Source organism: Ambystoma mexicanum, chromosome 6p (assembly GCF_040938575.1).
Source record: "Ambystoma mexicanum isolate Mex_15411 chromosome 6p, UKY_AmexF1_1, whole genome shotgun sequence".
Classification (NCBI taxonomy): Eukaryota; Metazoa; Chordata; class Amphibia; order Caudata; family Ambystomatidae; genus Ambystoma; species Ambystoma mexicanum.
The window spans coordinates 1420049808-1420065159 of NC_090935.1; the positions used below are offsets into that span (position 1 = coordinate 1420049808).

General features: G+C 45.3%; 1 protein-coding gene across 2 annotated transcripts in view; it reads left to right on the forward strand.

Moving 5' to 3' along the window:
• The window catches only part of LIN54 (lin-54 DREAM MuvB core complex component), an 825244-nt gene that overhangs the window by 140319 nt on the left and 669573 nt on the right, over nucleotides 1-15352 (forward strand). For both annotated transcript variants that reach the window (XM_069626123.1, XM_069626122.1), the window contains exon 4: nucleotides 13976-14112. In XM_069626123.1, coding sequence (XP_069482224.1) covers nucleotides 13976-14112 — 137 coding nt within the window. The remainder of the gene's footprint in view (nucleotides 1-13975; nucleotides 14113-15352) is intronic.

A 15352-nucleotide genomic window follows, 5' to 3' on the forward strand; every position in this document is an offset into this window, starting at 1 on the left:
TCAGTGAAAGCACAGCTTGGCCTGCATTCCACTCTTGCCGTCAGGGCTCCGTCCATCAACTTTTCTCTGTTCACTGCAAGTTCCAAAGGACTAATGGAGAGAGAGTGCAGCAGTCTCCTCCACCCTTATGTGCCAAAAGCCTGTGTGATTATGCAAGCAAGATCAGTGTTTCTCGAATAATTGCAAACCAGAAGTAATCAGGCTTACACCTTTATTAAGCTAACTGTATCCAGTCTGCCAAAGACAAGTATGTATTAACTTTCTTTTTAAATGCAGCAGAACGCATTTCGGGAAAACACTCCCTTCATCAGGTGCAGGGAGAAAATGTTTACTGTCAGGTTTTCCAACCTCGTGTCAAGGTTGCGTTACCTCCTCTGCACCCAAATTGCTTTAAAATCCATTATTACTTGTATCTTAACCATTTTAACAAGACAGGTGTGCACCTCCACTATTACATACACGCACTGTGTGAGGGAATCATCAAAAAGCTCATGGTGTTCGTGCTCATATTTTCCATTTGTGAGATGGTGTCTGTGCTACAGCACCCTGTGCTGTATCTGTGAAGTGTGTGAAACCTGTTTTTCTGTCACAATGTGCTACCACAAGATAATGACTTCCAACTTTTTTTTCCCATGTTGGCTGGATTTGCATACATTTTACTTTTTTGCAAAGGAGAACTAATTTTTACTCACTTGAAACATCATTTGCTCTCAAAGTTTAAAAATGGGGAGTGAAATGCTCCCACCTGAATTTTATCTGGAGCATTGTCTTGACTCCAGATCCACAAAGCTATGGAAAATAATTGAGAAACTTACTATATGACTGAACCCAAAAGTCGACTTCTAGCAGTAACCGAACTCTTGACAACGGATACCGCAATAAAGATTTGTGATAGTCGGATAAACCGGTTGAACTCCTTCCCCGGCCTCTACACACATATACATGATAACCCCCAATTCAGTTCAGCATACCACTCTTCTTTCTCCAAATGCTTAAGGGTGGATGTGAATTTGCATATAAAATGTTCTGGGAGGGTGCAAGTCTCAATTTTAGGGCAGTGCAAAAACTTCTTTTTTTTGTTTTAAAAACAATTTTTATTATTTTAAACAAACGCACCAAACATTACAACCAGTTAGGACGATCATATTCAATATCAAGGCATCACATTATATAGTGTTATCTTCCGTCCTCCCCCCTACAAACTTGAGCCGTCTTATCCGTGCCATCTGCATGAGCATTTTCAGGTATCTCAGTGTTTGTCAACTCGTCTGAGTCTTCCGTTTCATGATTGACCTGGTGGGGGTTTGCCATTGAGGTCACCAGTTGCCTCCAGGCTATCAAGGAGCCCACTTCCTCCTCTCCCCCCTAGTGACAGCTTCATACCATACCGCAGTTTCTGCTTCTGCCCATTTCAGGAGGTCTGCCCACCACATCTCCACTCTGGGCCTATTGGGCCGCTTTCCAGCACATTGCAATTCTTCGCTTGGCCAAGATATAGGCCAGGTCCTTCATCTTGCTGATATGTTTTGAATTATGTGGCCTGGGGAAACGCCCAAGCAGACCTCACATCAAGCACCACTCCCCCACTGGCCATTCTCGTCTTTATTTCTTCCCAGAATGTCTGCACCTCTCGACAGGCCCAGAACATGTGCAGCAGCCCTGCCTCTTCCTCCCCACACCTGGGGCATTTCTGTATATCCGAGCCTCCAAACCTAGCTATTCTTCTGGGGGTCAGATAAGCTCTGTGGGTGACATAAAGCTGGATTTGTGGAGTCTCGCATTCCGGGACACCATCTTATGGTACCTTTGGGCTCTATCCCACTGTCCCTCTGTCTTGGGTTCTCCCACCTCCTCCTCCCAGTCGAGCCTCAGCTGAAGCAGCTCCTTCCCTGCCTTTGCACTCAGGAGCTCATATATCCGAGATATTTAGTGCCCACCCTCCGAGACATCGTACATCATTTCCAGGGTGGCATCAGGCACTTTCGCTAGTACCGTCTCGAGCCACCTCTCCCTCACCAGTTTCATGAGACTGGTGTAAGTAATATATTGGCCTTTATGCACCCCTGTCTCATCCTGCAGCCTCTGAAATTCCAATGCCTCCCCCTCCTGCCATATATCTCCGAGGGTAGCTAGACCCACCGGTTCCCAGTATCTGCAGACCCCTTTGAACAGTTGGGAGTCTTCCCCGCATAGCACCCCCAGCGGAGCCTGCTGTGAGAGCGGGTCTGGGTCACCTACCGTTCTCCATGCTCTGCGCCAAACTTTCCAGCCCAACACCAGTAGTCTCCCCTTCCCCGCCATTTTAGTTTTATGCAGCCACACAGTCTCTTAGGAAGTATGGGGTTGAATCACCTTGCAAAAGCCTAGCTTCTGCCGAGTCCTCCGCAGACAACCATCTAGCCATATACAACAACTGTCCCGCCAAGTAATACAATTCGGAATTTGGCAGGTTTATGCCCCCCTTATCACATGTGTTCTGTAGTTTCCATAGGGCCACCCTATTCTTGGAGTTGTGCCATATGAAGCCCCTGCACAGGCTATGAAGTCTCTGAAAAAAGCATCTGGGGATCAAATACGGGACATTCATAAAAAAATGCAAGAGTATGGTCAAAACCACCATTTTGAGCAGCGCTGCTCTTCCCATCATGGCAAGGGGGAATCTAGACCAGAACGCCATACTATTTTTAATTCCTTCAATTGCTTTCTCCATATTGTGTTTGTGCTCTGTCTCAATCTTATGGTAAATGTTTACGCCCAGATAAACGTCTCGGTCTGCCAGGGTATCTGCAGGATGCGTAGCCTTTCTAATGGGATACTCTTATACCTTCCCAAGGGAAACACACTAGACTTCCCGGGGTTCACCGATATGCCCGAGAGGGTGGCATAGGGGTCCATCACCTCCAGCACATATTTCAGATTCTCCTCCGGGTAGCGCAAGTAGAGGAGCATATCATCTGCATACAGTGATATCAGGTGTGTGCCTCCTGTCGTACGAATCCCCACCTCCCCGTATTGTTGCCTTAGGCAGATTGCCATTGGCCCTAATGCCAGAATATATAGCATGGGCGACCAGGGGCATCCCTGTCTGGTCCCTCTACTGATTGCCATTTGTCTGAAATTATAGTTCCTGTTTTGACTCTCGCAACTGGGGAGCTATATAACATCTGGACCCATCTGATGTATCCTGGTCCCATGCCATATCCTTTCAGGGTCGCCATCAACCATGGCCATCGCACTGAATCAAAGGCTTTAACCGCGCCCAGTGACGCGATGGCCAACTCTTCCTCGGCTTGATCAATGATATGATGTAACCTCCTATGGTTGTTTGTGATGTTTCTACCGGAGTGCAAAAACTTCTTTGGCATTGATGAAGGGGAAAAGCTGACACTACCTACACTTCAAATGGTGCTTGTCAGCAGTTACTTATCACAAATTCCTTTTTTGAATACAGATTTTCATTAAATACAAATGATATTTATTTTTTAGGCCTAACGCTTTTCAAGATATATTTTCTCTTCATAGGGGGCATAATTCAAATCATTTCTACAAAAAACATCAGCTAATATAGTTTTAGTCATATAATAGTAATTTTATTAATACCAATAATTTCTTATTTTCACAATGATCTAATTGTGCATTGTCTTTCAACCTCCAATTCATACTTGGAATTCTTTAGTACAGTCTGCAGTTAAAACCTCATATTGTCTCGAAGTCTTCCAGTTCCTTTCAGTGATTTATTTTAAACAACAATTCTACTTTGTTATGGCATAAGTCTATAGGCTTTAAGATGTTAGAGAGACAATGTGTTAATATTCATTATGCTTGGTTCTGCACACAAGAAAATATGTATCATGAACGTATTGCTATTCGCTGTATTACTACATTGTAGCCGTCATAGGAATAAGTAATTGCTGACCTTAAGGTATAGTGTTTGAGCTCAAGTCGATGGTCATGGTGTAAGTTTTCCTCTTCAATATCCAAAGAAACAAGATCTCCTTTTCTATGGTGAAAGGAATGGTGTATAAATGTGTAGCTCACTTTTCAAAATGATGGTAAAAGCGGGTTGATAACACTTTGATCACCCAGGAAGTGTTTGTGCTGATGTGCACGATTTCTTGTTTTAAGGAGAAATCCACAAACGTTCCGCATTTTATCTGGATCCGAGATAAAGTAATGCTCCCAATATTATACCTAATGGACAATCGGAGATATCTATTCTGATTAGATCTACTTACTTGAAGTTTATTCCTTAAGGCAATAGGTTAGTGTTGTCCTTTAGCGGGTATCCAGCACTAGCTTTGCTGCAAACATGGGCGCTATAAATAGTGACGTGATTGTGTCGTGATGACCTAGCCACGTATGACGTTCATGACGTCATTTTTGTAGACAAAACAACTCGGTACGAGTTGGAAGGTTATTGGTTGAAATGCTAGTTCGTGCAACTTTCACTTTTGCATTCTTTTAAGGATACATAACCTACCAACCACAGTACATGTACAATTTTGAATCTTATTTGTTGAAGATAACGCATTCGTCCAAGGCATTAGATCCATCATTGTATATATTCCTACGACTCAGGCCCAAGGTTTAGTTTGTATCACGTAAACCAATTAGGTGACTATGTTGGATCATCTGTAACTGTAGCGAGATCATATTCAAGGTAGCGAGATCATATTCAAGGCATGATTAAATTGATTGTCTTCTCTGGGCTCACATTCTTAGGAAACCTAGGACCTTGCTGCCTGGCTTTAGCCCCGGCACTGCTCTCTGCATGCCACTTGTCTTTGGTGCGTTGCAGGAGAGTTAAGGACATCCAGGACCCTCCAGGGCCTTATTTTCTTACCTTGGCCCCTAGCCCCTGATCTCCCTGACCCTCTACCCGGTTCCATTTCCAGTTTCCAACTCCCTCCTCCCGCCCCTACCCTGATAGGCTCTAGCGACGCTCTTAGCTCACCTTCCCAGGGTAGCCGTCTGCCCGCGCAGCCCCCGAGGCAAAGGGCGGCTCCAACAGAGGCGGCTCCAGATAGTGTCTGAAGGTGTCAGCAGGGGAAGTCAGTGGCCAGCTGTCAACCAGCAGCTACTATCAAGGTAGGTGTGGCCTGGGTTGGGAGTTGAGCAATCACTGTACTCCGGAAGCCCCGCCACTCTACCTACCCTCAGAAAATATCAGAGCAGGCTACTAATACTGACTGGCTTCCCAACTGGTGAGATTTGTGCCTATTACCCAAGCCACCTTAGGATAGCATTGTGAATATTGGCCTGCCTCTTGGAGAAATGTTAATGTTGCCATGAGTCACATCTAGATAGTGCCACGTTAAGACAGTGCTGTGAATGTTAACCCATGTCGCATGCCTTGAAATTTGTTAATATTGCATTTAGTCACACAGAGAGAGTGCCATTTTGAGATAGTACTGTGAATACATGCTTTTGCCGCATGGGGACAGTACTGTGAATGTATCAACCTGATTCGCACACCTTGAAAATTGGAAACTGTCCCATTGTCTAGGTGTCTCAATCTAGGTGTTCTTTTTACTGCCTGCAATTCTTTAAAACCTAGGCTGAAAATCCAGGTGTGTCGATTCAAGATGTTTTAATTACCACTTGCTCTTTGTGAATCTCAGGCCCCTCTCCTGCTGTTTAGGTATAGCAAATGTAGGTGTTTAATTACTGCCTGCCCATTGGTGAAACATAAGCTTCCCTTCTGTTATCTAGGTGTCCCAAATCTTGGTACTTGATCACTGCCTGCCATTCTGGGAAGCCTAGGCCTCTTTCCTGTCGTTTACACCTCAGGAATCAACGTGTTTAACTTATTGCTTGGCCTCGCCGAAACCTAGATCGATCCCCGACCCTCTTAAATGAGACTATTCTTAGATTTAGGATCATAAACTTCAGTGAAATCTAGCCTCCCATTATCTTGTCATCTCAAACCTCTGGGCACTCTATCAGTACTTAACATAATTTGAGTCCTAGGCTGCCCAACACCCAAGAACACCCAGCAGCCTCTAAAGCTAGTAATTGCCTCCAATCACTACCCCAGTTACCCATCACAGCCAAGCCACACATCCAATGCCCAGTACTCCCTTGGACAGTCCTCTTATAGAAAAGGAACACCCTACCTCAACCAACAGAACGGACGGACACCCTCGGAGAGTGCCCTGGCATTGCAACATAAGAGGAAAACCTCAATATTGTCCTAGCACAAGACACGACAGGCGGTCAATCGCCCTGTAAACTCTATTCCCAGACCAACTCCTACCACTGAGGACCTAATATTCCCCGACGCAGACAAAGAGGGCAGGAACATGGAACGACTAGTACAGATACAAGAACTCAATTGCCTCCAGTAGAAGCCGCCTTGAATAAAGAACACACCCGCCAAACACTACAATCAACAGAACAAACATCGTATGAGAAAAATCCTTATACCTTACACCGTACCTCACAACAACTGCAGAGCCTCGATTCTTCAACGATATCCCGAGACCAGTAAAGAATCTCCCCAAACAACCGGAAGAAATACAAGCGTACCCAAGAAGAGATTGGGATGATACCAACCCCCTTACTCCATATAATCACAAGAACAGAAGGGCACTATTGATATCCACACAAAACCACACGTGACAACAAAGCACTAGAAGTCAACAATCCAACTATCAATCTAACAGATCGATTCAAAGAAGAAGCCTCTGCAGAACCTCAACTAACCATCGTCATTACTGAAGCACCCGGATTGAACATCCACAAATCAAAACCAGGAACAAACAGAACCACACCAAAAAGATCCACTGCAATCTAATCAACGCAAGGTCAATGTCCAAACATGCCACCGAAATCTACAACCTCCTATGTGACAGAGTTATCGATATCCTATTTGTAACTGAAACTTGGCTAGATGACAATGAACTATCTGCCTGATAACTAAAGTGCGTCCAAGCAAACAGAAAAACCAAAAGAGGCGGTGGATTGACAATCATCCACAAGGAACACCTGGAAATTAACCTGGAAGACCCATTAAACATCGATAAATGCTAATCTCTAATCCTCCGCTTATCAGCAAACCCCAGAACAAACCTGAAATTTATACTGATATACAGACCGCCAACTTACCACTCAAACGTCATAGACTCCTTCACGGAAGCCTTCATCAGCCTAGCCATCAAGCACAATCACCTGATCATTCTCAGAGACTTCAACATCTGGTTTGATGAAGAAACCACAGCCACACAAATAGCCAGCCAACTAGCAACAATTAATCTACATCAACTAGTCAAGAGCAACCCACACGGCAGGACATACACTAGACTCAATGTGTGCCAACAAAAAACGAATTACGACGGTGCCACAATCCAGATTCTCTGGAGCGACCGCCTCATCATTCCCTTCATAATCACACTGGCCACTCCAATAACCAAGCAACAGGTTGGGGTCATCAGTGACTCGTGAGATCTGTAACAGATGGGGAAGCTGTGATTGTGTGGGGGCTGGGAAACGTGCACTATTAGCGGTGGGGGATGAGTGTTGGTGAATTGTTGGGTATATTTTTAATTGGGGAGTTAGTGGCCATGGGGTCTGTCTCGGTGGCAAGGTCGTCCTATCGTTCAAAGCCTGTTTGCTGCTCCTCCATGTTGGGTTGGATCATTGAGGGAGGGGCCCTATCACCCATTCCCCTTACTGGGGTATTTGGGGCCGTTATCTGGCCTCCGTGGGCCACTGACGGCAGCGACTCGTTCATTGCATAATTAATAGGCCCATGCTCCTGGCGTAATGCCTTCTACCCTTTTGCTAAAGGAGCATGGGTACATGCTTTATGATCACAGCTTCCTGTCCAATTATCACTTACATTTTGTTTGTTCCTTTCTTTTGTACAGTGCACCTGGAGGTTGTATTCTGTTGCATGACACACACCAAATAATTCATGTTCCTGTGTTACTTCATACCAGATCTGTTGCAGGATTCAGCCGAGGTTAACCCCCATTACTATGCGTTACTCCCCTTTCTCTTACTATCTGTATTGTCCGGCATTTTTACCACTCATCCTGCAAATTATGATTGGGAGCTCAGATGGAATGGATGTGTAAAATAGAACTAGCTAAATAGTTCAATACAACGCTTAAATCAAGCATTTTTTTATTTTTTTATTTTGATATGTTTGATTTATTTTATGGGCTCCCAATATAAAGTTATAGAAAATCAAAGACGCACATGAAGAGCATGCTTTCCTACAGGTCACTTTTGCGATGTTAACTTCTGAGGTATTATAAAACCGGATACAGCTAATGTGTTCTATTGAACACCCCATGCTGCCCTTCTAAACCATCTCTCTGGCTAGATTGTCTGACCATTCCGATTGGCTACTGTGCCTCCTGCGCATTCCTAGACTGTTATGTCACAGCAAGTTTGACCGCGAGTGGCACTTACCCGCTGCAAACCAGCTCGGGTCTGCCGCCTTTATGGTCGCTCCTCAATGATTCTCCACCCCGCGGTCCATGTTGGAGAAACCGGTTGTCGGCCGCAGAGACTGCGGTTCCTGTGACACCGGTTACTGCATCACTAACGGTTGCCATGGCGACTACATGACGCTAGGATGGCGCCTGTAGTCGCTCACGATCGACGTGGGAGGTCAGGTGATGTGTCACTATGGCAAGGCCGTAAAACCCGTCCGCAAACGGAGCGCGCCGCTTCTCAGCTGTTTGTTTCACTCAGCCTGTGCAGCACTCAACCTTGTCTTCGCCGCTCCACAGATTTCTTCGTTTTTTCTGACCTCAGGCCTGTTTTTCCTCGGATTCCCGTTTGGATTGCCTTACTGATTTGGTACCCTGGACTCTGATTGCCTACTCTGGTTATTTCGACGTTTGGCTCTGTTCATTTGGACTGCTCTTAGGATTGCTCCCACTGTTCTTTGGCGGACCCTTCTCAACTATTTACTGGCATTTTTCTCCTGGACCCTTGCAATCGTCTGCCCCTCGGATTGCACTACTCTGGGAATCTATTTGTATTGCTCTTGACAGCAGTTTTTTGCTTTTGGCATCCTTGACTATGCTCAGCACCCTTTCAGACTACCACAGGTTTCTATGGAATGCTGTTCCCTACGCAGCATTTTTGGGTGAGGAAGTACCTCTGGGCCTCCTGGAGACTGGCACCACTCCTCACCCATGCAGTTCTTGCAGAACCCCTCTTAGGTAGTTGGTTCCACTGCACATTGCTTAACCTTGCCCTTTCCTCTTTTTTTAGCTACCTGGGGTCTCGCTGCCTGCCGTTCCAGTTAACCTGTGGCCTCAATGACTGGCCAGTGAGTGATTTGATCTCTCTCTCTGGCTGGTACTAAGGGACAGAGGTATTCGATATCTTCGCTGCAACCACTGCTTTTGACATAGACTTGGAAAGGCCAGACTCTCACTACCACCAGTGACCATGTCCTTTGTACATAAGTGTCCCATTCTCTCCAGCGAGGTACACACCACGTGTACAGAAAAAATCTAAAGCGTCAAGAAATGCGTTTTGTTTTGACAATGTTGGCCTTATATTGGCGATAGTATTGCTTCAAAGCAGCAAGTAGGTCAGAGCTTTTATTGGCACTGGAGAGTGTTGGTGAGTTACCCCCCCCCGCTCTTGATTGATCGTGAGAAAGCAAATAATGTATGCACTAAGAAGTAAAACCATGCTAACAGTCAGAGGGCGACATCTCAGGAATTAACAACAAACATACCTTTAGAGACCGAGAAGCAGCTTGACACAGGCTTCTGCGTCAAGCTGCTTGCTGTTCTGCTTGGCCGGTCTGATAGCCCAGCGAGTAGAGCGCTCTCTTTGACATCCTTGCAGAGCCTGCTGATGCAGGTTCGAATCCCGGCAGGGCCAAACTCATCCTTACGAGGTCGATAAATGAGCCCCACACACCGTGGGGGGTAATAAGCAGCGCTCTGATACCTGAGGGTTTGTAGCGCTATATAAATGTTGCAGGCATATTAATTAATATGCCTGCAACGTCCATGCGGTGTGTAAAATAACACCAGTAATTATTATGCTAGATTTGCAGGCATGCTCCTCGACCGCATTAGGAGAGGAAAACAAAAATTATGACAGGCTTTAGCTTCTCTAAATCTGCTCCTTTTAATGAGCTTGGGTGTGGTGAAGTGCACGCGCTGCTAGCTGCAGAAATATTAGATGCCGACATGCTAGCTGTCACTGTCAGTAACTTAAGGTCTAATATTCTAACTCGCGCCTAGAACCACTTGTGTACAGGCGTATTATAAATGCCATATCATAACATTAAGAACCTTCACTGTTCCGATGATTTTCAGAGAGGGTTCATGCGAAGACATTCTCATTCTTTTTGTGACCCATCAGTTAAGATTTTGTACACAGTTTAGAACGAAGCTGATGGAATTCAGCGCTATGCTACAATCATTACATTATTTTTTATCACTGATGTTCAGTGTTGCAAAGCTTAATCTACATCCATAGATAAATGCAGGTGGGAGTAATCCATGCAAAAAAGAAGAGGCAGATGAATGTAGACAAATAAAATTGGATATTATTGGTGTACCCGAGGCTTATTGCCTATGTGGCCATCTACGACTTGAATCCTGGCTTTCCCTTGCTGATCTCTTGCAACATTATGTGTTCAGTACTGACCTCTGCAACTTGATGTGCTCTCTCCACTTGCTTATGTGCTCTATCACACTGTATTTCGCCAGCTTTGCTTCGTCCTCTTTCACCACACTCACTGCTTCTCGGTCTTCTTTCTTTCCCTCTCTCCTGTCCCCCCTCCCCTCACTATATTCTATGCACTTACCCTATCAAAATTGTTGTCAGACCTAGTATGATAATCGCTTGTTTGTTCCTCTCCCCGCCCTCCTCACCTTTTTGTCATTCCCCTGCACTACCAGAAATGTGGTCAGGCCTAGTATGATAGTCGTTGTCTGTCTCATCTCCTACCACCCCACCAGCCCTCCCCTACTTATTGTCAAAGCCCTTGCACTATTTGAAATGTCAGGACTAGCACAATAGTTAATTTCACATTCTTAATGTCTCAAGTCCTTGTAAGAATGCCATTGCATTTTCCCTTGCTCCCTCCCTTGCCTTGAAGCGCTATGAAACACGTGTGTGTATAGGCGCTATACAAATAACCTATCAATATCAACGAGACAGAGTAGCACTAGCAGGACATTTAAATATAGCAGCCTCCCTCACAAATAGTGGGCCAATCCGACCAAGAAAATAAAGGGGATGGACTGGTGCAGCACTGCAGACAGCATGACATCCATGAGGTGGAGAAAACGGTTGCCGCTGACAGTGTGACAGACTTGTGTAAAGAAGACAGAAAATACCAAGCGGGGGCAGCAAATGTATTCTCTCTGGAATTGTATCCCGACATCTCACAGAGTAATTAATGATTTCAAAAACTACTTTGCATCACAACACGCAGTCTGCAGAGTCTCCTTCAGTGGGCCCTCCAGGCCAGTCTCCGTTACCTAGACACTTAACTGTTGCAATTTTTATCAAACTGCGTGCGGTAAGTGTTGGCTGGGACTGTCGCTGAACAATGAACCCACGGCCTGGCCGCTGCCTGCCGCTAGCTAGCCCGCTCTCAGCTAGCAGTGCACACCACAAAACCGGACCCACAATATCTAAATAACGGAAGGTTGGATGGTCCCGGCCGGCGGCGGGAATCCATGGGAGCGGGTCGGGCGTGTATGAAGTTAGCTTGGTTATCGCCGTGCGCGTGGCCTACCTTCATATACACTACCGACCCGCTCCGCTCCCTTAGATATCGCCCGACACAAAGCCCGCACATTGGGTGCAGTCACAGTACCGCTGATCAGGTGAGGTGTCAAGGATAACTCGGACGCCCTACTACTGCAAAGAGGCTGCAAACAAAATGAGGTCACGAGGACCCACCAGCACCCGTCCCCACCCACCCCAGCACACTCACCCCGACCAGACCTACACTTACCTACTAATAATGCGTTTCAGAGCACCTGGCTCAGGTGCTCTGCGCTCAACGGTACGTAGAGGACAGGAGGACACACCACACACATGCTGCTATGAGAGACAGGACAAAATAGAAGGACCCAGGCATACGGCACATGCTTGGTGCTTACTAGCTCGCTTAGCCTACGAGATTGAGAGGTCGTCAGCCAATCAGCAGAGGTCGCTCTTGCAACTTCTCACTCCTCCTGAATGGCGTCCCTGTGCCCCTCTCTGTCTGCAAACGGTTATTGATAACATGGCAATTTTCCACCTCCAGCAGTCGGTCTCAGGCCCTAGCCAGCAAGCTGCCATGCACAAGATTAGTTCATGCAGACATGAGGTCCTATTTTCAATATTCGCTCCATTCAGTTGCCTTTGTTGGATCACCCTTCTGTATTTTTCAATATGTTGAGCTTCTGCTTTTCGTTCTCATCTTTCTTCCCACTAAAGTCTAACCCTGGAAACATTTCTCTTGATAATGTCTTGCAGGCACTCTATAAGAATATCCCTCCATGTTCTTATGTACCAAATCTGGATTTTATTCATAGAGCAGTTCAAAGGACAGTGAAAAGCAGGCCACCAACAGAGGACTGTTCCCTGAGGAAAACTAAGTTGAGGGACCCAGGACTGACCAGACTAGCAGATAAGGTGGTGTTCGGGACACAGTATACTTCCATGCAATGGCAGCTTCCAAAACCAAAGTGGGAGGGCCAAACGGTAAAATCAGGAAGGAGTGGTAAAACAGCCCAGAAAGCGGTCACAGAACTTGAAGCTTGGCTCAGCCAACAAAGCGGATGTGAAAGGACAATGGCAATCCAGGAAATCAAGAGCTTTGTCCAGGCACAGGGTCCAGCCAGTGTGGTCAGAGCTAGTCCTAAAAATGCAGCAACAGTCCAGCAGAACTCCTCCAGCAGATGAGCAAAACTGCTGCAGTCTGAATTGATTGTAGCCACCTGGTCTCCCCAAGATACCATACATGCATGGGCTGACCTAAACCAGCTCTCCAATCACATAACCGGGCTCAAAACTAAGGTTTTTTTAAATAAAAAGGAAGGCCCTAGAAGGGAAAGTCATTAGAGAAAAAGATTGCCCTTTTGTACAGTTATAACCTCTTCAGCCAAACAGCTCATTACATTTAAAAAAAGGTGGCAATGGGCTGTGGGGGTTAATGAAAGGGACGGGGATGAGGTTGAGTGCTGAAACACCCTTGTGAGGTGCTCACTTTTTTTTATAGCATTGAAGTATCTGCACTGTATTGAACACTTATGAAATGGGATCCAAAAAATGGGAGAGTATGGACTCCTTTGTCTGTCTGTAATGTACTGAGATTGAAGTGGAATTGGCTTCTGGCAGTATTCAGTTGAGGGTTGTTGGGCCATAGGGAACACAAAACTGATGTTTTGGAGATACCGGGGGGCAAAGTTGGAAACTAACACTTCATGAGTACAAGATAGTGTCCAGAAGAGAAATTCCAGTCCGTTGGGGACATGAGAAGATGCCAAGGGAGTCTGGCTGAAGGGAAGGCATGGACAAGGGTGATTGTTCCGACAACGTTTTTTTATTTTATTTTTGTAGACCTCCCCAGAAATTTGATGGTGTTTGGTAAATGGAGGGCAAGCCCTAACCAGTTGAACCTAAGGGTGGTTGGATGGAGAGTGCTTTTAAATAGCTTGGACACAGGGCTAATTTTATCCAGAGGTACTGTGATGGCTAGAATCTGACTGGCGGTGAGGTGCAGGCTGAGGGATAGCAGGGTAGTTTGATTATATGAATTGTTTTGCTTTACACAAATGCCAATAAAGACAAGCTATAAAAAGAAACCTAAATAAAGGGTGTACTATTTTGTATATGTGTGAGTTTTTGTATATACTTAAAAACCTGCCAGAGAGTCCTGCTGCTTCTACTATTCATTTGATTTTGGTGATGTGCTGTCCTGGAGTGAATATGCTGTTGAAAATCTACTTTGTGATCTGAAACGGAACTAACCTAAATGTTTTGATTGCAGGAATGGTGCTGTCTCCTAATACTTCTTCAGCTCAACCCAAAACCATATCCATCTCTGAAGGCGGAGCTATTGGTTCGACTATAACGACACAGTCACCAAATAAAATCGCCATATCACCACTGAAGTCTCCCAACAAGGTGAAAATGTGTGTTAAAATAAGTGTACATCTTTAATTATGACCCTCTCGTGCTGCAGTATTCTCCTAGGACCTTTATCCCATACTGTAACTCCTCCAAGCCCTAGATCTATCAAGGTTTCCCTTCTGAAAGTCTTATTGTAGTTTTAGCTTGTTGCTTTCTCCATTTTTCTTACTTCAACGCTATCTAATGGCTTTCTTTGATACTCATTACATAAACTGATTATTATATCTTAACATTTTGTGAAGGTTGTCTCTGTGCTTCCTGTGTTTTGTGTCTGTTTGCCTTAGTGGGGAGAGCACTTACACTTTCACCTCCCCAGCCTCCTAGCAAAAGCGAGTTATTAGACTCAGAGAAGCAAAAGACCACACATGAAACATGCAATATTGTAAAACAAATGGCTCGTTATAGGCCCTTTATTCACACATAATATATGTACACAAACATACACTCAGATATATAACAATATAGGTATCATAAACATCAGTTAAACAGGAAGCGGATGAAATCCTCATCTTGACCACCACAAAACTGCTTAATCCCTCAGCAGGTAGGCAAAGAGATCACAGGTTATAACGGGATCTGAGGCGGAGTGTCCTCCCTCTCAGTGGGACTGCATCACCCGGGGGTCCAAATTCCAATTAACTTTTGCCATACAATGCGCTCTCCTTTATGGGAGCATTTCCCCGCCCTTCTCGGTTGTGTCTGCCCTCTGTCGAAGAGTAGATCACAAGTCGAAGAGACAGAGGGTGGAAAAACCCAGCGCCCCTCTCCTTACATTAATTCCCAGAGCCCCTTATGCACCTGCAAGACTCTCCAACTCCCTATCTGCATTCGTCCTTCAGTGGACAATACCATAACTATTCTCCACAGTAAGCCCACTCAACCATAATATTTGTGACCTTGCTCTGTTTTCGCTGCTGCTAGTTTATTCGGTGAGGCCTGCAGAAACGCAGGTTTTATTACTGTGATGGGAGTGTTCAAAAATGGCTGCGCATCAACGCCATATTATGGCTTGCATTTTCGCACAAGCATTACACTCCACCCCTTGAACAATGAACTCCCTTAACTCGATGGGTGTTCAGAGGACACCCAAAACATTGGAATAAATCTCCATACGTTAGGAATATATGATGCACAACAACAAAAGCAAATTACTATTACAGCAATGCCAAAAAGCCAAACCAATGCAGAACGCAGTGCTTCAGGAATCCACGACAATACATTTTCCCACCAATCT